This window comes from Heteronotia binoei, chromosome 16, assembly GCF_032191835.1.
Source record: "Heteronotia binoei isolate CCM8104 ecotype False Entrance Well chromosome 16, APGP_CSIRO_Hbin_v1, whole genome shotgun sequence".
NCBI classification, from domain to species: domain Eukaryota; kingdom Metazoa; phylum Chordata; class Lepidosauria; order Squamata; family Gekkonidae; genus Heteronotia; species Heteronotia binoei.
This window is the reverse complement of record NC_083238.1, coordinates 14,600,188-14,621,908: the sequence shown is the minus strand read 5'-3', so window position 1 is coordinate 14,621,908 and position 21,721 is coordinate 14,600,188. Positions and strand designations below refer to the sequence as shown.

General features: G+C 43.2%; 1 protein-coding gene across 1 annotated transcript in view; it reads right to left on the bottom strand.

The window, feature by feature from the left end:
- The window catches only part of KIF5C (kinesin family member 5C), a 170,370-nt gene that overhangs the window by 44,752 nt on the left and 103,897 nt on the right, over positions 1 to 21,721 (bottom strand). The window contains exons 9-11 of the mRNA XM_060257215.1: positions 20,206 to 20,310; positions 11,656 to 11,804; positions 6,773 to 6,921 (exon numbers count right to left, since the gene is read on the bottom strand). Of these exons, the coding sequence (XP_060113198.1) occupies positions 6,773 to 6,921; positions 11,656 to 11,804; positions 20,206 to 20,310 (403 nt within the window). The remainder of the gene's footprint in view (positions 1 to 6,772; positions 6,922 to 11,655; positions 11,805 to 20,205; positions 20,311 to 21,721) is intronic.

Below are 21,721 nucleotides of genomic sequence, written 5' to 3'. Positions count from 1 at the left end.
TGTGAGCTGGCTCATGCTAACTCAGCTTAGAGGGAACACTGCATTGCAGCCAAAAATATTCCCTAAAATGCATGGTGCATGGCAGTCCTAGGCCATTTTCCCACTGAGCTTCGGAGCGACGTCCCTCTTCACTGTGCAGCGTCTGTGCGGATTTCCCACTAACTGCTCCGAGTAACCAAGTAGAGTCGCGGCTTTTGCGTTGCTAACGTAAACTGGGTTTTAGCGGTTTCCATTTGCGACGCAAAAGGTCGGGAACTTCCTGGTTCCTCAGAGCAGCCTCGGAGCAGTTCGTGGGAAATTCGCGCAGACGCTGCGCGGTGAAGAGGGACGTCGCTCCGAGGTAAGCTCAGTGGGAAAACGGCCCTAGAAACAGCATAGGAGGCAGTCAGAGACCTGCAGCAGGAGGGAGACTTTGCAAAAATCATTCCTTCCATCCGCAGAAATCCTCCATGGTAGGCAAGCCACAGGTTGTTATGATAGATATGCTGTACTAACTGCCAAGCTTCGGGGTGTTTCTATCCCACTTCCCACAAATAATATCCACCTCCCACTGAGCCTTCCTGTCAGTTCCATGACGTTTTGGCAACATAGACAAAACATCTCAACTTAGGGAGGAAAAGGTGATTTTAAGAAGGGATGATTGGCACCACAGTGGCAGATAAAACCAATATACATAAAACTTAGAATTATCCAAACAAGGGCAACAATAGAACAGTACATCAACAATATACTAATGCTAAGTGAAACAGAAATTTCAGCTCCAGGTCAGCCTTCAAGGGGATGCTATTCCAAAGTTGTCACATACCACCCACAAAAAGCCCTATCCCATCTCATCTCCCCCTGACTCAGTGGAGGCACAAAAAGCATGGTCTCCCTAGATGACTTCAATGACCGGAACTGGCCGACAATATGAAAGCAGATGGTTCTTCTTATATCCTGGTCTCAAACTGTTTTGGGCATTAGTGTTCAAAACCAGCACTTTGAAATATACCGAAAGGTGATAAAGTTCTATAACAAGCTAAGAAGAGGAGGAGGAAGAGATTGGATTTATACCTGTCCCAGTCACGCCCACTGGGACTCTCGCTGACCCCCTGCAACCCCTGCACACGACCCCCAGCCCTGCACCAACAAATGCCCCAGAACCCTCCAGGAGGAACCAGGGCTCCAAAGAAGGGGTGGGATCCCATCACACCATGGCTGCTGCAACCAACCTGGAAAAAACACCAAGTGAAACCCTAATTGTGGGCGGAGCATCACCTGAGCCCCACATCACTGCTTTGAGCTAGGGAGATGGTTGGGGAGGCCCCAGTGGCACTTAGAGCCCATAGCAGCGGCTGGCAAGGACCATAAGAAGCATCCAGCTGACAGGGAGGGGGCAGGCACAGAAAATGCTGCTGCTGGAGATGCTCCCTGAGCATCTGCACTTATAAAGAGGGAGGGGTCAGATGAGGGGAGGGGTTAGGGGACCAGGAAGGGTACATAAGGCAGCCAGAACAGAGACTGAGGAGGAGGATTGGTGAAGCCGGGCACTAGCTGCAAGCACAGAGAGGGGGAAGTGCAGAGCAATGGTTCAATAGAAGGGTGACCGGGTGACATAACCCAGCTCTCCACCATATCTGAGACCCCCCCCCCAGCCACTTCATGGGGCAGGACAACAGTCTGGTGGGGCAACAGCCACCTAAGGGGAGGGGCCATCGAAGGAGGCGGGGCACAACAATACCCCACCCTTCAATTGAAGTCTCAGAGTGGTTTACAATCTCTTTTCCCTTCCCCTCCCCACAACAGACACCTTGTGAGCCAGGTGGGGCTGAGAGAGTTCTCCCAGAACTACTCTTGAGTGGAACTCTTGAGTTATGACTGACCCAAGGTCATACCAGCAGGTGCAGGTGGAGGAGTGGGGAATCAAACTCAGTTCTCCCAGATTAGTCCACATAATTAACCTCTACACCAAACTGGCTCTCACTCTAGCCATAACGTTTTGGACCTGATGCATTTTTAAGAGGATAGCCCCAGATATGAGCATGGATGACTAACTAGATGATATAAATGGATATGTTCCAGTGGTACACAATTCCAGTGGTACACAATAGAACCAGAACACACAATATTACAAATGTATACGAACAAGTTCTGGGAAGCCACATGTGAGGCAGCAAATGCTAGTCAATGAAAGCTTTTGCAGAAATTTGTGTTAAACCTTTAAGGTGCCACAAGATTTCTATTTGTAGAAACAGGTTTTGTTATAAGTCTTCTCCAGTTGCTGGATCAGAATAGTTAAAGTTGTGGAACAATGCTGCTTTTATAATGACTAGCCTGCCATGATTTCATGTGGTGTTATCTTTAGAAAATTAAAATGAGATGTACAATTAAGCAAATATGTTGAAATACTGAAAATGGAATCGGCATTAGAGCAGGGGTGTCAAACATGTGCCCCATGGGCCATAACCATCCCCACAGGGCTCCTATCCAGCCCTTGAGCAACTGGCTGTCTCCTGCTTCTTCTCCAGTTCTGCTACTGTTGCACTGCAGCTTGTTTTGCCACGCACTCTCAATCACGCAGGAGAGATAGATAGGTAAGCCTCTGTTCTCTACATTGGTTGAGGCTTGCTTTCTGACCAGGCTCCCTCAATCACACAGGAAACAAAGGTAAGCCTTTGTTCCTTTCCATTGGCTGAGGCTCCTTCCCTTCCTCCTCTTCGCTTGGCAATCACATGGGAGAAATGCAAAGCACCTTTTAGACCAACGAAGTTTTGCTCAAGGTATGAGCTTTTGTGTGCCTCACTACAGTGTGTGTGTATTTTGTTGGGCTCATTATGCTATGTGTGTGTTTTGTTTGGCTTGTTATGCTATGGTTCTCCTGGGTGCAACTGGGTTTGTCTCCCCTTTATTAATGTATCATGCCTTCCTGATCCACTCTTTCTCAGTAGGAAAGCAATGTGAACTATTTAGATGAGGAATAACAATAAACCAGTGAGGTGGATTAGGTTGAGACTGTGTGTCCAGACTAGGGGTGGCCAAACTATGGTTCAGGAGTCACATATGGCTCTTTCACACATTTTGTGTGGCTCTTGAAGCCCCCCTGCCCTGTCAGCTGGATTGAAGAAGGCATTTCTCTCTAAATCACTTCTCCAAGCCAAGTCTGCCGGCAGCTTGGAGTATACATTTAAAGTTAAAGTTGCTTTCTTTCCACCTGCACCTCCCTGCCCATCTATTTGCCTGCCTGCCTTCCTCCCTTCTCTTGCGGCTCTCAAACATCTGACGTTTATTCTATATGGCTCTTAAGCAAGTTTGGCCACCCCAGGTCCAGACTAAGTTCACCCAGCACATTTCCTTCATAGACTGGGGGTTTTAAACCTAGACTTCCCAGATAGCAGATTGACACTGACCACTATACATGGCTGTATCTCTATTCTTGCACTGCCCCATAGGAGTTGCAGTTATTTTTCTGGGAAGACCATAGTTTTGTAGACAAACACATAGCCCTCAGTCTGTGTCATGATGCCTTCACATGTCCTTGACCAGCACATGAAGCAATTTAGAGCAGAATCTAGCTGTTCTACTGCAGATCAGCAGTCTGAAGCTATCTAGAGGGTGATAATTATTTCAAACCCTGCCATTATTCCATTTTATTTTCTGAAAAATACTGTCTTTCCAAGGTGAAAAGAACATTTTGGGGGAGACAATATTTAGCAAACAGAATTCAACACACAAGACTAGCCAATTGCAAAATTCCAGCTCTGCTTAATACCTGTCAAAAAGTAAACTACCACAGTGGAAAATACACAATATTAATAGAGAAATATTCCCGGCACTGCAATGACCTGAATCTTTGGTGACAACAATGGAAAGCACCTTTCTAGACAGCTTGCTATAAGAAGCCTGACAGCTACAAGCAGTTCAGGAAGGAGAAAAAAGCAATTAGAAAAGGCAGCTTTGCATTTTTAGATATAGAAATAAATAGCTATCATAGTAAGCACACTCAGTGTATGACAATTGCAGGGCTTTTTTTTTTAGTAGGAATGCACAGGAACACAATTCCGGGTGGCTTGGTGTCAGGGGTGTGTGGCCTAGTATGCAAATGAGTTCCCGCCGGGCTTTTTCTTAAAAAAGAAAAAAGCCCTGGATAATTGGTTACTTAGGTAAGAGACTTGGGCAAGGCATCTTTGTCTTTTGAAACTGGATATTAAAAGCCTAGCAGTAAATCAAAGATGCACATTACAACTAGACATTAATGTCTGCCTGTAATGAATACAATTAACTTCTACGTTCTGTACTGCCTGAACAGAAAAAGTATTAATGGTAACTGTTAAATGACTCACAATAATTTGTTTTGAAATTTATTTTTAATGGAACAACCCCCTAGAAACCATTTTTAGCAGCAACTCCTGTACCCAGCTGAAAAGCTATCACTTACATTTAGGGGATCCTCCAGACATGTAGTACAAGGAGGATGCAAAAAGATGATATGGTTCCAAATCTCACCCCTACCCCCACCCCATGCATTTGGCTTTGGCTTCATTCATACAGTTTGCTCCGTTAGTGCAAGATTGAAAGGGTTGGGCAGATTCCTCTTTCTTGTTAAAGCCACATAGCATATTTTTAAAGGATCTTTAGGGGTTTGATAGCTTAATCTGTTGGTGGAAGGTTGGATCTTAAGCCAAACAAAACCATCCCAAAACATAAATCTCCCCCCCCCCACTCAATTTCATACTAAATGAAGTTAACTAGCAATAATCTACAATAGGAAAAATCCTTTTTTTTTTTAGTTAAGTTAAACTTACTGAAATTTGACATAAATGCCACCCATTGAATTACCTTGTATTTTCTGGATGAGAGGAAAATAAGGGTAATTATCCACTTCATGTTCCCATTATAAGCATAGTTGCTGACCTCCACATAATAAAGTTTCATCTAAAAATGTTGACTGGAAAGCAGGTAGGCAGCAGCCTCTAATGACAGCATTTGCTAATTAATTTAATCTCAGCTAAACTCCTGCATGAGAAACATTAGGCAACTTTCCAGCTCCCAACAAAACCTAACAGGAATGTTTTTGTTTTAAAGATGCAAACAACATTTCTGATATCAGGGGGGAAAGTTGTATCAAGGCAGAAAACTGGTTCACACACAGCTCTGGGAAAGGATGTAGGTTTCCTGGGGAAATCTGAATTGGAAACTATTCTGATTGAAATAAATAATGTAATATTTAAATAATGTTAGCAAAAGAAGGCAAATACACCACGTACAAGCCTGGACTGTGTACAAGCACTGGGGTTTGCTTACTGAATGTACCATTTTATATTTGACTCAGCATGCATAATCTGCCTTAAGTCTCTTGGAGAAAGGTGGACTATAAACAACATAAATAAAATAAACATCCCACATATACTGTATTTTTCACACCATAAGGCGCTCCGGAGGATAGGACGCACCTTCCTCCTGGGGGGGGGCGATCTGCTGCCTCTTCCTCCGATCCGGCTTCCCTCGCGCCTGCCTGCCTGGCTCCATCTTCTTCAGGCAAGCGCTGGGATCGCTCCACGTGGCCCCAGCGCTTCGCAAGCGCCGGCTGCGGAGGGGGCAGCGTGCTTCCTCCTTGCCTGTGTGCCTGGCTTCAGCTGTGATGTTTAAAGCAAGCGCTGGGATCGCTCCCTCCCCCCTCCGATCCCAGCGCTTGTTTTAAACATCACAGCTGAAGGCAGGCACACAGGCAAGGAGAAAGCACGCTGCCCTCTCCACAGCCGGCGCTTGCAAAGCGCTGGGTTTGCGGAGGGGGCGCTTGCAAAGCGCTGGGGCCACGTGGAGCGATCCCAGCGCTTGCCTGAAGAAGATGGAGCCAGGCAGGCAGGCGCGGGGGAAGCCGGATCGGAGGAAGAGGCAGCAGATCGCCCCCTCCCCACCAAAGGTACGTACCTTCGGACCATAAGACGCACACACTTTCCCCCCCACTTTTTTTTAAGGGGGGGAGTGCGCCTTATAGTCCGAAAAATACGGAAGTTCCTCTAACATGACTGACCTGCTGCCCAAAAGCCATTACAATTATAAACAGACTGTATTTACGTAAGTGAGGTGGGAAATATTCCATAGAAAAATGTAGCATTGCTGGTTCTATATACACAGTTGGGGAAGGGCTTATTCAGAGATGCTCATCAGGCATGGTAATCACTGCCTGATGTACACTTATTATATGTAATGTTATAACAGACTGCAGGGACAACACAGCCTTATCTGTGTAGTCTATACCTACAATTTTGTTGAAGAAGAAAGCACAATTCTCCTTTATCACACAAAATGCTACAACTGGGGTCTTCTCCCAGTTCCCTATTCCTGGTCTGCCACCTCTCTTGAGCTGTTGGGCTCTTCTCAGTCGCACCATTGGACCTAGCTGAGGACTCCTTACGAACCATTTCAGAGCTGTGGAGGCAGATCCTGCCCAGTCAGAAGAGACATGGTACCACTTCTGGCTTGGTTGTGTTTACTTCCAGCCAGGCAAACTGTGGTGCTGGGCCATTGCCTGGCCCTAACGGGGCCACTCCCCACTCACACCATAGTTGAGCTTCCATCACTAGTTCGGCACGAAGTCTAAATTGAACTATAAATTGTATTGTTTGGAGTCTACCAACACAGTGAATAACAGCATTATTATATTGTTTAACTAATCCATATAGTATATTAAAATTTATGAGGGGAGAAATACTTGACATTATTTGGTAAACCGCTTTTTAAAATGCAAGACAACTGCTGCCCAGTAAGTAAAAACCTGATGATTATTTCTTACCATTTCTCCACCTGTTCAGTTCCATCTCCAGATGCTGGATAACATTTTTAAGTGTCTTGTTTTTTTCCTTTTCCTTCTCATATTTTTTCTTCCACTCTTCGGCTGTCAACTCAAGATTTACAGACACAGTGTTCTTAATAGTTTTGGCTCTATGCAGGAAAAAAGAGAGAGAATCAAACAAGCAATAACTGGATGCCCTTTAATCTTAGCCATAGATCTCAGCATAATAAGCAATGATTCACATGCCAACTAAAATTATTTTATTGTAACTTAGTCACTGTTTTAAGTAATTACCACAGAAACCATCCTTTTTACAGTTATTCCAAACACTTCCCCGATTAGTTTTCCAATAAAGTTATGAATCTCGCTGCACTACTACTATTTCCTGCCTAAGGCATACAGTTGGGTTAATGTGTCAGGAAGCAATAAGGAAGAGGAACTATTTGAGGTTAGATCATGGAAATTAGGCACAGACAGAACAGCCAAAGAGAAAGCCTGCAGTTCAGACATCCTGAACTAGCAAACCTCAGTTTGTTTGCAACAGGAATGAGCAGGGAAGTCATCAGATGCCTTTCCCTTGAAGACTGACAACTTCCTGGTTTGTGGTGAGTGGCTATTTTCGGTGGTATACCTGTGCTGTAAAAAAACCTGCAGTTTATTCTTGTCTATAAAATGAGATAAACTTCACACAATTCACACATCCAAACAAACTGTGGTTTGTTACAAACCAGAAAGTCTTCCATTTTGGCCAAGCAGATGAGACTGAGGACTTCCAGCCTCATCCTTGAATCAAGCAAACAGTGACTTTTTTGATTGTTTGAATGTTTCTTAGGCGTTGTGGGAAAACATAGGACATAGGAAAATAAGAAAAATAGGAAATTTGCAGACAGATAAATAAAATAAAATTAGCCAAGGCAAAAACCCCCCGAAAACCCTTACCTTATCTCAACAATTCCAAATAGCATATCAAAACATTTAAAACATGTATACCAAGCCTTGACAAATTTTCTTGGCCAGCTCAAAAATTGAGGAGGCAGAATCAAATTTCAGACTTCAGGGTTATGTATGACCATATTTTCTAACTACTGCTACCACACACACACACCCTAGACACCACAAAGACATTTCCAGGTGCCATGACAACCTGCAACTGGGATTTCTCAAGTCCTGATCTTTACAGTAACACAGAGAAAAATGTTCCAAGAACCATCAGCCTCTACTTAGATACCAAATGAAACCACCACAGGTATTACTCACTCTGTCTTGATATCAGATAACATAAATGCATACAGAAATGTCTTAGCATACAGAACTAGGAAATTTTTTTCACTTTCTCTCCCAATTACAGAACCATTATTATCTAAGAAAGAGTAGTGAGAAAACTGAAATAGCTGTTAAATTGTTCAAAAGCACAAAGCATGCTAAATTGATCTTAGGAACTGCAACACTTATTTACTTGCAGCATTTTTCAAAATCTTGAAAAGAGATGCCAAGGTACCCAAGTAGGGATGCCAGCCTCCTGGTGGATAACACAACAAAAAATGCAAGCTAGTGACCAATTTACTAAGAAGTATATGGAAACCAGTCCAAATGTCCAAAACATGTATATTTAAGTCCCAAAGTAGTGTGGTGACAAGCCAATCGATTAAGTACTTGTTTCTTTCCAGTCTTCATCAGACCTGGGACCACTAACAAAAGAAAATATTATACAAAAATATTAGAAGGACATTCAGACACCACCAACCCTCTTCCAGTGAAAAAGTATATCATACTTACATATTGATTCAATTATATGGATTTTTACACAATTTTCAAAAAAGAGGGACGCAGAGCGTCTCCAGCATCTATTTCACCTCGGCTACAGCTCAGTATGTGGCTTCTTGTGCACCCTAATCCCCCAGAATTACAGCTCATCTCCAGACTACAGAGATCAGTTCCCACAGAGAAAATGGCTGGTTTGAAAGGTGGACACTATAGAACTGTACCCAACGGAGGTCACTACCCCCCTCAAGTTCTACCCCAAATCTCCAGGAGTTTCCTAACCTGGAGTTGTTAATCCTACCCCCCCCCCCAATTCCCTGCCAGTGGGCAGGGAGGACATGGCAACTCTATGCCCAAGAGTAAATTATTCTCAGCTTAAATTAAACAGCTTGTTGTCTTCTACAGTGAATAAGCAAGTCAGCCTCTGTATGGAGATGCACAGGGGAAAAAAGCATTTTCAGAGGTGCAAAAGAGTAAGAATGGGGGCCTTGTCTCAACTCAAAAAAGCAGCTGGTAAAAATACAGCAAGAACCTGAAGTCTTATTGATTTGGTATTAATTTTGTTCCCTTCTCTGCCATATTAATGGCAACAGAAGTAAATATAACTTGTAATTCCATGATTATTTTCACCAAAATTTGCGTCGGTTTGTTTTAACATGTTGAAGCACTGAGGGGTAAAATTACACAGGGAAGGTTTAGCTCTTTCTTGTTAAGACCATTTTCCTGGCCCATATCGGGGGGGTCTCCACCCTCATTGAGTCTGCAGGCACTTGTAGAATTTTAAGAAAGAATTATGGGCACTGCCACAAAACAGCTTCAGGAGGGGACTGGATAAATATAAGGAGCAGAGGTCCATCACTGGCTATTTGTCACAAAGAATAGATGGAATACTATATCTGAGGCAGTGATGCTCTGTATTCTTGGTGCATGGGGGGGTGGGGCGACTGTGGGAGTTATGACCCCACTGATGGGCTTCCAGATGGCACCTGGTTTTTGGCCACTGTGTGACACAGGGTTGGACAAGATGGGCCACTGGCCTGATCCAACATGGCTTCTCTTATGTTCTTATGTAACACAGAGTGTTGGACTAGATGGCCACTGGCCTGATCCAACATGGCTTCTCTTATGTTCTTATGTGACCCAGAGTGTTGGACTAGATGGGCCACTGGCCTGACCCAACATGGCTTCTCTTATATTCTTAAGGCCATAGAAGGCCGGATCAGATCACCATTTTGGAAAAAAACATTTTAGTTTTAGTTTCCAAAAAGAGGAGCATTTATTCCCTGCACAACTACAGCAAAAGGTTACCAAGCCCAGAGACACAAGATAGTCTATGACTAATTTAAGGGTACATGGTTATGATTAGAACGCCACACTTTTCTAGTCAGTCAGTTCCACTCAAGGCTCTTTGCTTCTTCCTCAACAATCAAAAAGTGGGAGACAAGGAAAACATCTGTGGATACTAGGGCTTTTTTTCTGGAAAAAGAGGTGCCGAAGCTCTCAAGTGAGAAATGAAGGAGAAACAAACGGACGCCCCTCATGAACTTTTAAACATTTATTGAGAATTTTGTTTCCACAAACAGGTTCCAGGGGAGAAGACCCTTGGAGGGGAACCCACAGTGAGGTTTCACTGCCCCGGGTACTTTTATACCACCTGGCAACAATATATAATGTACTTGCATTTCTTCCCACAAGTGAGTAAAAGCAGCTTGGGAATGGTGATTTGGGGAATGAAAGGAAATGTGCAGTCTCTCCTCCCTTAAGCCAACTTGCCCTTTTAAAATCACAGTCCTTACAGGTAGGACAAATAATCACAGAACACATACGTAGTTTCACCATAAATAAAATATATGAATAGCAACAAATGCATGGATTGACAAATCCATGAATAGTGTCAAATTTCTCCCACATACTTTACAGTGAACTAATCCACATGATTTGCTCTCTCTCCTCTCAAATCTCTTATTCTCTCTTCATACAAGCATCATCTAGTTCTTTTGCCTTTAATAAATGATCAGATCTGGTGCCTTGATTTCCTTAAAACAAGAAGACCACAGCATCAGTGAGCTTCATATGTAACAGCCAATTGCTTCCAGTTTTATGGCTGGCACAGAGAGAAAGGTTCTCCTCCCAGAGCTCATTATTTACGCAGCATCTATCAAGGTCCTCATTAACTGAGCCAAGCCACACTGTGCTGACTCAGTCTGCTCCAAAACAGATTTGCTTTCCAAATTCAAACTGCTTTTTTTTTTTGATGATTTAAGCAAAGGAGAGAGATACAGAGAACAGAAATTTACAGAAATGTAAATATGGTGGGGACCATGCAGCCTGCGTTGTGTGTATCTAAACAAGAATGATGTAAAGATCTGACCTAAGACAGACTCTTTCCTCCAACCCCACCAAAGCTATCAATGCTAGTAGCACTAACCTCCATTACAGAGGCTTAATGCTTGCTCTAAGGTTGGAGTTGAAACTTTTCTCTTCACATAGTTTAATAATGTTGAGTTACGATCACATATCTGATTTGCACATTTATTATGAGGTTTGCTATTCACACTCTCTATACCAACATAGTCACAGAAAGATCAATACAGCCACAGCAGGCTGTGAGCCAGCGAAGTACTCATGCATGAAATTACGCACAAAGCCAAGTTCTTTTGCTGCATCCACAATTTTATTCTTAAGAGCCTTCTGGTAGTATCAGTGCAATATCACTGATGCCTGTTAGCAGAAAATCCCAAATCAAAATCCAGCTCCCACCCCCCTCATTTAGCTTTAATTAACTAGCTTTACTTTGACTCAAAACCCAAACTGGCCTAGACACTATTGACCATGTCCCTACAACTGTCTTCAGTTCAGATTTCTCTGGAAATTTTCACTGAAAGAATGCAACAGACTTTTAAATTGTACTTTCCTCTAAAGATTTAGTCACTCTTGCCTCTAGTAAATTAAAGCGCAATTCATGCATGGTATGGCTAATAATGTGCTGTTTTACTTTATTGCGGCATATACTTTCAAGTCTTATTATTCAAAAATCCACTAATTTGTAATCAACTTGTCCAAAACTCAGTAACCAGACTTTAATGAAGGCATGACCTACTGCAAGAGATGTCTGTGCTCACCTTTGACCAAACATAAGAGTAGACTTGGTTTCTGCTTCATTGAAGATGGATGGAGAACAGCAGATGACAATGGTGGTTCTACAATTCCCCCCTAAAGAGTCCTGAAGAATCCGGGTCATTTTGCTGTCTCGATACGGGACATGAGTTTTCTGATTGAGAGACAGGGGACACATTTCAAATATCATCACATAAAATATATTCTTAAACAAATAACTATGCCAGTAAGTCCTGTTATCATTTATCTGATATATGCAGCAGAGTTTTCATATTGCTAAGGTGAAGAGAAAAGATACGGACCAATGTTCCCTCTAATTTTTCCCCCTCCTGTGTGGAGCTGTTCACATCCTGAGCAGAATATAACTGCCATAATCTTAAAATGGACAATGGGCAGTTAAAGATCCTGCACAGCTCCCCAGACTGCTGCTGCTGAGCAGGGCTTCCTGTGCTAATGAGAGGCCGCTCATGCACACAGCTTAGAGGGAACACTGATATGGACCTAAAGACAATCTTTTATGTCTTTGGGCTGACATTTAATGTGTCATTAGCTGCAAATGAAGCTGCATGTGTTAATTTCCCATGGGAAAGGGCAGAACATAAATTAACCAAATAAAATAAATAAATAAATTATATAAGTGTGATTATATATGTGAGGCTGTCTGTAGATACAACCTATAGCCTTTAATAGGTCTAAACATGGCCGCTACATCACATGAGCTTTCGAGAACACATCTCATCTGCTTTGGCTGCAAGTTTGCTTTTGAGTTGGAAGTGGTGCTGATTTCAGAAGCCCATTACGCAGTGTGAAATCACACAAGAACCTGACTTACTGGGTGCCAAGTTTTGCAGCCTGGGCTGGGAGAGAAAGGAGGAAAAGGTTTGTTGGCTCCTGCAGTCCCATGGGCAAGCTGGCTGTGATTGGAGGCTGATGCCGGCAACATTCCCTGCTTGCTAGTCACATCATTGTCTTTGCTTCCAGGGGAGGGGCTGTCCTGGAAACAGCAATGATGCAGGGGTTTTTGGCAAGCTCTCCCAGGGCATTTAAACCACTGTGGCAGAGCACCTCACCCCGTTTGTGGGATCTTATGGCTCTGCAAAGGCTTCCACATGGCAAATCCTTCTCTTCAAGTAAGTGCAAGGTTTGTAGGCTAGGTGCTTGGTTTGTTTGAAAGCAGGCAGCTGTGAGTGCCCAGTGAACCAGTAGACTTCCTTGCTTCACAGAGCCAATATTTACTTAGCTGTTTTTATTTGGTTTGCCTGTGGCTTGGGGAGGGGGGAGCTTGGTCGCAAGCACTACTGTGCAACTGGGTGAAAGTGTTGCTATGTTTATTAAACCTTAAGCAGCAGCCACATAGAGCTGCTAATTTACTGAGATCAATAATCCCCTAGGGATGGGCATGAACTGGGAAAACGGTGGTTCATGTCGGTTTGTGGTTTGTTTGACTGCCAAACCAGTATTTCATTTTGGTTCATGGTTCCATTTGATGGCCTGAACCATTTTGTAGTTCATCAGTTTGTCCAGTTCTTCTGGTCCCTAGTGAGCTCTGAAGGCATTTAAATGCCTTCAGAGCTCACTTTCCCTTGGGCATTGTCTGTTTCAATGGACTGAAACTGACGGGCTCTCCCTTCCCTTGCTTTCCCCAACCACCCCTTCACAGTGGCTGGCTGCTGGAAGCACGGGGTGGGAGAGCAGGTCAATTTCACACCCCATGGAGTGAAACTGACCCACTCTACTTCCCATTCCCTTCCCCAGCCAGCCTCCCCTGTCAGACCAGCTGGGGACACTAGACAGCAGGCTGCAGAAGGGACACTAGATAGCAGGCTGCCACCCCTCCCTTCTCTAGCCCATGGTCTCTCCATTGTACCATATGGAGCAATAGGATTCAATGGAAAGATTGTGCTGCTGCTGCGACATAGCTCTAGTGAGAAGGTTTGGGAGATTCGGGAAGGATTTGTGGGAGGCATTTCCTCCTGAACCAGTTTGAAACAAACTATGAACCTGTCTGGTTCATGTATGAACCACAGTTCATGGATCAGTTTCTGCCCATCCCTACATTCTCCCATCCCTCAAAACTTCATGGGGTACTGTTGTTGAGTTAACATTGCAACTTTCCTAGAGATTAACAGGGTTTTAAAAATGCTGCTTCAATCCCATAAGGGGTAGATAGTTGGGATTAGTGACTATTTGGTTTCTTGTTCCTTGGGAAGTTTACTATGCTTTGGGCTGGTATTGCCATGTGGGAAGCAATGTTTCTGGCATTTAATCATAGCCTCTATGTTTGTTTTTACTTCCTTACAGCAGGTTTATTTACTATTTGGGGACTGAGCAGGACTGGTTTTACAGGAGTATACTCATTTTCATTATTTACTACATAGCTTGTTGCTTCAGCTAAAGCAGGATTTCTTATAAATTTTTTAAAGAGAGGACCTGGAACAAATCATTAACTGCATAATTACATTAGGCTGCACTACAGTAAATTAAGTTTGGTAAATTATAATACAGTTTTAAGAGTTCGGATTTACTTTAAGGCAAGTTCTTAGCAACATAAAACGGCTCCAAAGCATGCCTCAAACAAGGGGGAAAGCTCTGTAGGCTCTAGGATGGGGGCTCCCAGTAGAAGTACAGCTACTGCCCAGCAAGGCATGAGGTCCATTGCTCCTAAACCATCTAAAAGTGCTTCCCAGGTGCTCCATCCAAAAGACCTACTGTCGCCAAGGGTCCAGCTCAGCAGTCCAAAGCCACACAGGCAGCAGTTAACAATACAGCCCTGGCTTCACTGCTGGATAAGTCTGCTGTCCTCTTGGGGACTGCCCAGAAATTAGAGTGGTTATCTGAGCATTTTTGGGCACTTCAGCCTCTGAGCCTTCTGTTCCAAAAAGAGCCAGGAGCCAGGGCAGAAGCCCGCACTCCCCGGCAGAATCCAATTCACCTGTGATTCCCTGGAAACCATTTTGCAGAACCAGCCACACCATAAGAAGAGATGTGCAAGTCTTGATGAGTGATTAAAGAGCATGATTCTTCAGGCAGCAGTTTAGGTTCCGGTGAGTCATCCTCTGAGGAGGAATCTACATATACGAGTTGGAGTTACTGGGTCAAAAGTGTGCATATTCTATGTTTGCCAGCATGGGTGTTAAAGTGCAGGGGGATTGAGATTGGCCTAGGAACTCGGGATTTGGGATTCGGAGCAACCAGATGCTGCCAAGAGTTATGTGATCTACAGCAATTAAAAAATAACAACATCTAGACATCTACCTCCCCCATAAGGTCTGGGAACACATCCTAGATGACTATCATAATGCCCCTGTATAAATCGATGGTGCAGTCCCATTTGGAGTACTGTGTGCAGTTCTGGTCGCCGCACCTCAAAAAGGATATTATAGCATTGGAGAAAGTCCAGAAAAGGGCAACTAGAATGATTAAAGGGCTGGAACACTTTCCCTATGAAGAAAGGTTGAAACGCTTAGGACTCTTTAGCTTGGAGAAACGTCGACTGCGGGGTGACATGATAGAGGTTGACAAGATTATGCATGGGATGGAGAAAGTAGAGAAAGAAGTCCTTTTCTCCATTTCTCACAATACAAGAACTCGTGGGCATTCGATGAAATTGCTGAGCAGACAGGTTAAAACGGATAAAAGGAAGTACTTCTTCACCCAAAGGGTGATTAACATGTGGAATTCACTGCCACAGGAGGTGGTGGAGGCCACAAGCATGGCCACCTTCAAGAGGGGTTTAGATAAAAATATGGAGCAGAGGTCCATCAGTGGCTATTAGCCACAGTGTGTGTGTGTGTGTGTGTGTATATATATATTGGCCACTGTGTGACACAGAGTGTTGGACTAGATGGCCATTGGCCTGATCCAACAGGGCTTCTCTTATGTGACACAGAGTGTTGGACTGGATGGGCCATTGGCCTGATCCAACAGGGCTTCTCTTATGTTCTCTTATTATGTGGATGTTTTTTCACTGCTTGGATTAGAAAGCAATAAGAGCAGACGTGGTCCTAATTCTGACAAGAGAGGTGACCAAAAAAAGTTTAGCCGATTGCAATTTTTTTAAATTGGATGTCCAGCTATGCAGTCTTTATGAGCGTGGTGCTGTAAGTCTATCTAGACTGAGGTTGGCATTTAATGAATTACGTGTCTTTTTAGCTGGAGAGGCTGCTGCTATTGATTATTATGAGGCGCCCCCTGTAAGCAGGTCTCCCATACTAAGTTTTCCAGATGGGATGTTACCAATGATAAAATCTGGTTTACAACTGTCAGCCCTCATAAAATCTTCCAAAAGCAAGGGATCCTTCCAAAAGATGGGATCCTCCATGCGGGGTTTGCTGGGAATACAATTCGAACACAACTGTAATGCATATTTTGGCCCTCACCCCAAACTGTCATGCATGTGTAGCGGTGGGCAGCCATTGCAGGCTGCCTGATCCTCTTCTAGTGCTGATAGCAAAAAAGATGGGAGGGTCGGACAATACTTCTTTCTCCAGCACAGCAAAGTAATTCAGCCATGGCAGGGTTCTTGAGTCTGGGTCCAGCCTGAACACCTATCTGCCCATAGGCATTGGCCCAATTTTTAGCCTCATATCTCAATAGGGCTACAGCGCATTTTCTTTATGAAGGATTTAACTCATGTGTTTTGAATTCTTTTTACAGGTCCCCAAGTGGTGATGAGTTGTGGCAATCTCAAATCAACTAAGGATCTTCCTGACATAGTAATGCAAAAGGTAATCAAGCAATGTGCAGAGGGCCAGGTCGCAGGCCCCTTCACATCCTCTCCTTTTATGAATCTTCCCCTTTATTCCTTTAAAAAAAACTGACACGCGTATAGGTTGATTGGACCACCTATCTCACCCTATGGGTTCCTCAGCGAATGATGCTATCCTCAGTGAATTTTATACCATGAAATATGATTCATTGATCAAGGAGTTCGCCTTGCAAAATCATGTGGCCCTGGCATCCTTGTGGCCAAATGCAATATACGTTCTGCCGTCCGCCTTTTACTGGTTCGCCGAAATGACTTTAGCCTTTTAGGCTTCAAACTCAACGGTCACTGGTTTGTTGATAAAGCCACGGCCATGGGTTGTTCAGTAGCCTGTGCTGCTTTTGAGACCTTCAGCATGTTTTTAGATGATTATCTTGATGATTTCTCATTTACTGGGTCAGTTGGATTCCCCAACTGTGCTAATTGCTTGTCTATTTTCCAGAAGCTGGCATCAGAGTTTGGGGTACCATTACCCCTGGACAAACTGGAGGGTCGTGACACATAGATCACCTATCTGGGTGTTCTACTTGATTCTGTTCAAGGCATTTCCTGGTTACCTAATGATAAACTGACAGCACTCAGGGTCTTACTGCTTCAGGTCACTTAGAGGGAAAATGCACACTTAAGGAGATCCAGGCTTTCCTCAATCACCTCAATTTCACCTGTAGGGTAGTTACTCCCAAATGCACATTTTGCACCCACTTAGCAAGGTCTACTGCCAGCATTTCTGCACCTCAGCAACACATCAGAATTACCTGGAGATATTAAGGAAGGCTTGCACATTTGGGTTAATTTTCTGGCCAATTTTAATCAGGTTGTGATTAATTTTATCTCCTGATGACACACTGCAGGTCCACTCTGATGCAGAAGGCAGCATGGGTTTACTTTGCAGGACTTTGATGCATACAGCACTGACATTTATATTGGTCTAGATCAGGAATGCTTAAGGATCTTCCACCTTTGAGTTCTTCCTTATACTGAGGGCAGTTATAATATTTGGGGGGGGGGGGTATTTCCATAATAAATGTATTGTGTTTTGGTGAGGCAATCAGGTGGCAGTTAGTGTTATCAATCGACAGTCATCTCACTCTGAGTGGGTTATGTGTCTTGTACAGAGGCTTGTGCTTGCTTTCCTTGTGTATAACATCTCCTTTATAGCAAAATATGTTGCGGGTGCCAGTAACGACATTGTGAACATACTGTCTCAATCTCAGGAGCAGAGATTCCAGCTTTGGGCACCTGATGTGCAGCAACACTGAGACTGGTTTCCAGAGGAGCAGCAGAACCTTGGAACAAGTGATCTTACAGGGAATATTTGGTTCCTTTGCTCTATCCAACCGCCAGTCTTATGACTGGGCTGTCTCTTCCTTTTTCTCTTGTCTGGCACACTTGGGCTTTAACACAACCTTCTCAGTATCTGAAGCACTTGTTCTCTATTATACTGCTCATCTAAAAGAACTCAATCTTGCATCCAGAACTGACCTTGCATCTAGTCGCAATTTCCTTTTATAACAGGGCCTTGGGCTTTTCTGATCCCTGTATCTCTTTTATTGCTTGCCATGCTATCATAGGGTGGAGGCAGACTTCTCCAACAGTACCTGATTAATGTAAGCCAATCACTATACAGATGCTGCAGGGCTTTATGCAGCTTTAGTCGTGGGTTTGTTGGCAGGAGCAGGCGGGAATTCCCCTTGCTCTTGTGGTGGCTTGGGCATCAGGATACATCCATTTGGGGTGGGGCCTGCATACCCAGCCCTCTGTTTGGGGACTCCCTTAAAGAGTCTTCGGTGTGGAGCCATTAGTGGCTTGCCCAGCTTGGGAGCTATTGTCTGGCTCTCACCTCCAGATGGCAAGGGAACCACACAATAGCTGGCGCCCATGTGGTCTCCAGAAACTTTGTCACTCCTTGGTTCCCCCTTCCAGCAGGCAAGCTAGGGGAGGGGGGGTTATGGGTTTTTTTAATTGGGCAACAGTCAAATTGAATGATGCTGGATCTGTCCCAATGCTGTATCAATGTCCATTTGTTTGTTCCTAATAATGCTGTGGCCAATTTTCTTCCACAAAATGATTTCTTGTGTTTCATTTTCTTCCACACATTCTCTCCTCAACTGGCCATAGGTTCACAAACATAACTGAAGAGCCATCTCTTCTTCTACGTACACGCTCACCTACTGAGGTGATCTTCAGACACCCTGCTCTCTATGCCCCTACGCAAAGCAAATCTAGGTTGTGTGCACTACAGACAGGGCCTTTGTAGTAATGGAGCCTGTATTGTGGAACTCCCCCTCTACAGAGGCACCAAGGGTATATTGTTTTAGGCATCAGATGAATACATTTTAATTATCCCAAGCATTCAAGATCTCCTGTGGTTGTGGTTTTTTTAAAAAAACTACCACTGTTAACTGTAATTTTTGAATGTTCTTGTAATGTTGTAGGCATTTTTATTTTTAAAAAAACACACTTTAGTCCGATGTATATAATGATGGTATAGTATTCTTTTTAGGGGACACAGTTCTAAAGATTTTAATATACTGAAAGCCACCTGAGTTTAGAATTTGTAGAGAGGTAACATACGCAGCATATTTTACTTAATATCAAAGCAATAAGCAAATAAATATCTTCTTGACAAAAGATAAGTGAGGAAAAATAAACTTCAAATTGTAAATAAAAATATAAGTTGCAGCTATCAATTTTGTGGTGATACACAAAAATATTATTTTGTTTCAGAATGGCAGATCCCAACATTATCATGAACAGACAGATCAGAAAACAAGCATTAATTAATTATTCAATACATAATGTAAATAATATCTAGCAATATTAATGAATATCACTAAATCAGTATTGTCAACCAAATTTTGCACATTTATTATCAATGGCAGATTGAGACCTGTAAGACACTATGGAATTACCTGTAATTGAGACCTGTAAGGCACTATGGAATTACAGGTGTATATTTAAGGAAGATGCACAGAAATTATAATTACCTCATACTTCGAATTTTATGTTACAAAGTACATCTATATAAAATAGTATTTGGGCATTAAAAAGTAGTTTGAAGGCAAAGGAGTAACAATATTTTGACATGACTATGAGAAGGATTTTCCTGTTTATTCTAAAACTTACTAGTCAAAACCCAATTTTTCCTAGTTTTCTTCCAAGCTTCCACAGTTCTATTTAGAAGTTTGATTACAAGCAATCAGTGCATGTAAACTGTCTCCTATGAGGAGGCTGCCTGCATCACAACTAGTTGGAGACATGCAACAAGCCATCTGAGTGGAACAGCTCTTCATTCTGTACTGGCTATTTCGATCATGCTGATAATGCAGGTGAAGTGCTAACCACGAAAAGATTCAAAGAAAGTATCCACCCACATTGATAAATCTAGAAATATAAATCCCTATAAATAGCACACATTATCTCACCCTTCCTCCAAGTATATCCAGGCAGTTTATGCTATTTTTTTTCCTTCCTCCATTTACTCTACTTTGGAAGGTAGGTTAAGGTGAGAGTGAGTGTCTGGCCCAAGGTCACCCAGTGAACTTCTGGCCATAGTAGGGATTTGAAGCTTAGTCTCCTCAGTCCTAGCGCACTGTGCTAAGCATTGTATCATGCAGACTCTCCACTTGCATTTCAATTGTAGAAAGAACAGTGATGGTTTATGAGAGGGATGACACCACTTCCTCCCCACCTTCAAACTTATGTGTGTGTGAATGGAAAGGGGAAGCAGGGAAAAGAAAAGCCAAATGATTACTACTTAACAGCTTTTATAAAAAAGAGAATGACTTACAGTGCCTTCTGCCAGTGCTGAGATCACATTGCCCAAAGCAGATAAAGATTTATTAATATTTTTAGCTTCATCAAGAACAGAACCCTCTGCCCCAGTTTTGCTGACCTGCCAGAGAGCAAAAAGGGGTCACACTGAACTGTGAGCTCAAACTGTGTCAGACAGAATATAACATCAGTCAGCAGAAACGTTTCATCCAATTGAGTACATACTTCAGCCCCAGATGAAGAAGCACATTGGTTGTAAAGCGATATACATTTTCATGTCACCCACACTAATGTTGTTTGGCAAAGAAACCAAGGAAAAAAAACAAAGTGCTTATTTATTTTATTTCACAAACACCCAGTTCTTCTGTTAAACTAAAAGCAGCTTCCCCTGCAGTGGTTCCCCTACAGAAGCTGCAGTCTCATTTGGAATACTGTGTGCAATTCTGGTCACCGCGCCTCAAAAAGGATATTATAGCATTGGAAAAAGTCCAGAAAAGGGCAACTAGAATGATTAAAGGGTTGCAACACTTTTCCTATGAAGAAAGGTTAAAACGCTTGGGGCTCTTTAGCTTGGAGAAACGTCGACTGCGGGGTGACATGATAGAGGTTTACAAGATAATGCATGGGATGGAGAAAGTAGAGAAAGAAGTCCTTTTCTCCATTTCTCACAATACAAGAACTCATGGGCATTCAATGAAATTGCTGAGCAGTCAGGTCAAAATGGATAAAAGGAAGTACTTCTTCACCCAAAGGGTGATTAACATGTGGAATTCACTGCCACAGGAGGTGGTGGCGGCTACAAGCATGGCCACCTTCAAGAGGGAGTTAGATAAAAATATGGAGCAGAGGTCCATCAGTGGCTGTTAGCCACAGTGTGTGTGTGTGTGTGTATATATAATTTTTTTGGCCACTGTGTGACACAGAGTGTTGGACTGGATGAGCCATTGGCCTGATCCAACATGGCTTCTCTTATGTTCTTATGTGACACAGAGTGTTGGACTGGATGGGCCATTGGCCTGATCCAACATGGCTTCTCTTATGTTCTTATGTTCCCATCCAGGCACCTTGCAGAGTGAGACTTGCTGGCTTCAGTATGCAGCTGTGTCACATAGACTGATTTTCATTATCTGGACATTACTCTGTACAAGAACATAAGCACATGCCTTCAACAGGACAAGTTTTGTGCAGAAAGTCTTGTACTAATGCTTTCCAGGATTGCTGAAAATAGCAGATCCTAGGCAAAGTGTCTCTGGTCTTCTTTATTAAAGCCACCCCTTAAAAACACAAGATGCTTCCAAATTCACCCAAGTATGAACAACAACATACAATGCAAGATGAAGGGGGTACTCTTATCAAAGTGAAGGAAAGTGTTCTGCTGGTCACAGCAGCTTCCAAAATTTTGGAGGCCTGTAGTCAAAACTACCCAGAGTCTCCCCGCACCCCCCACACACGCACCCTGCACAAACTGAAAATATTCTCACACTATCTCTTAAGTTCTCCACACAAAGTGAAAATCGCAGGGCTGTTAGAGA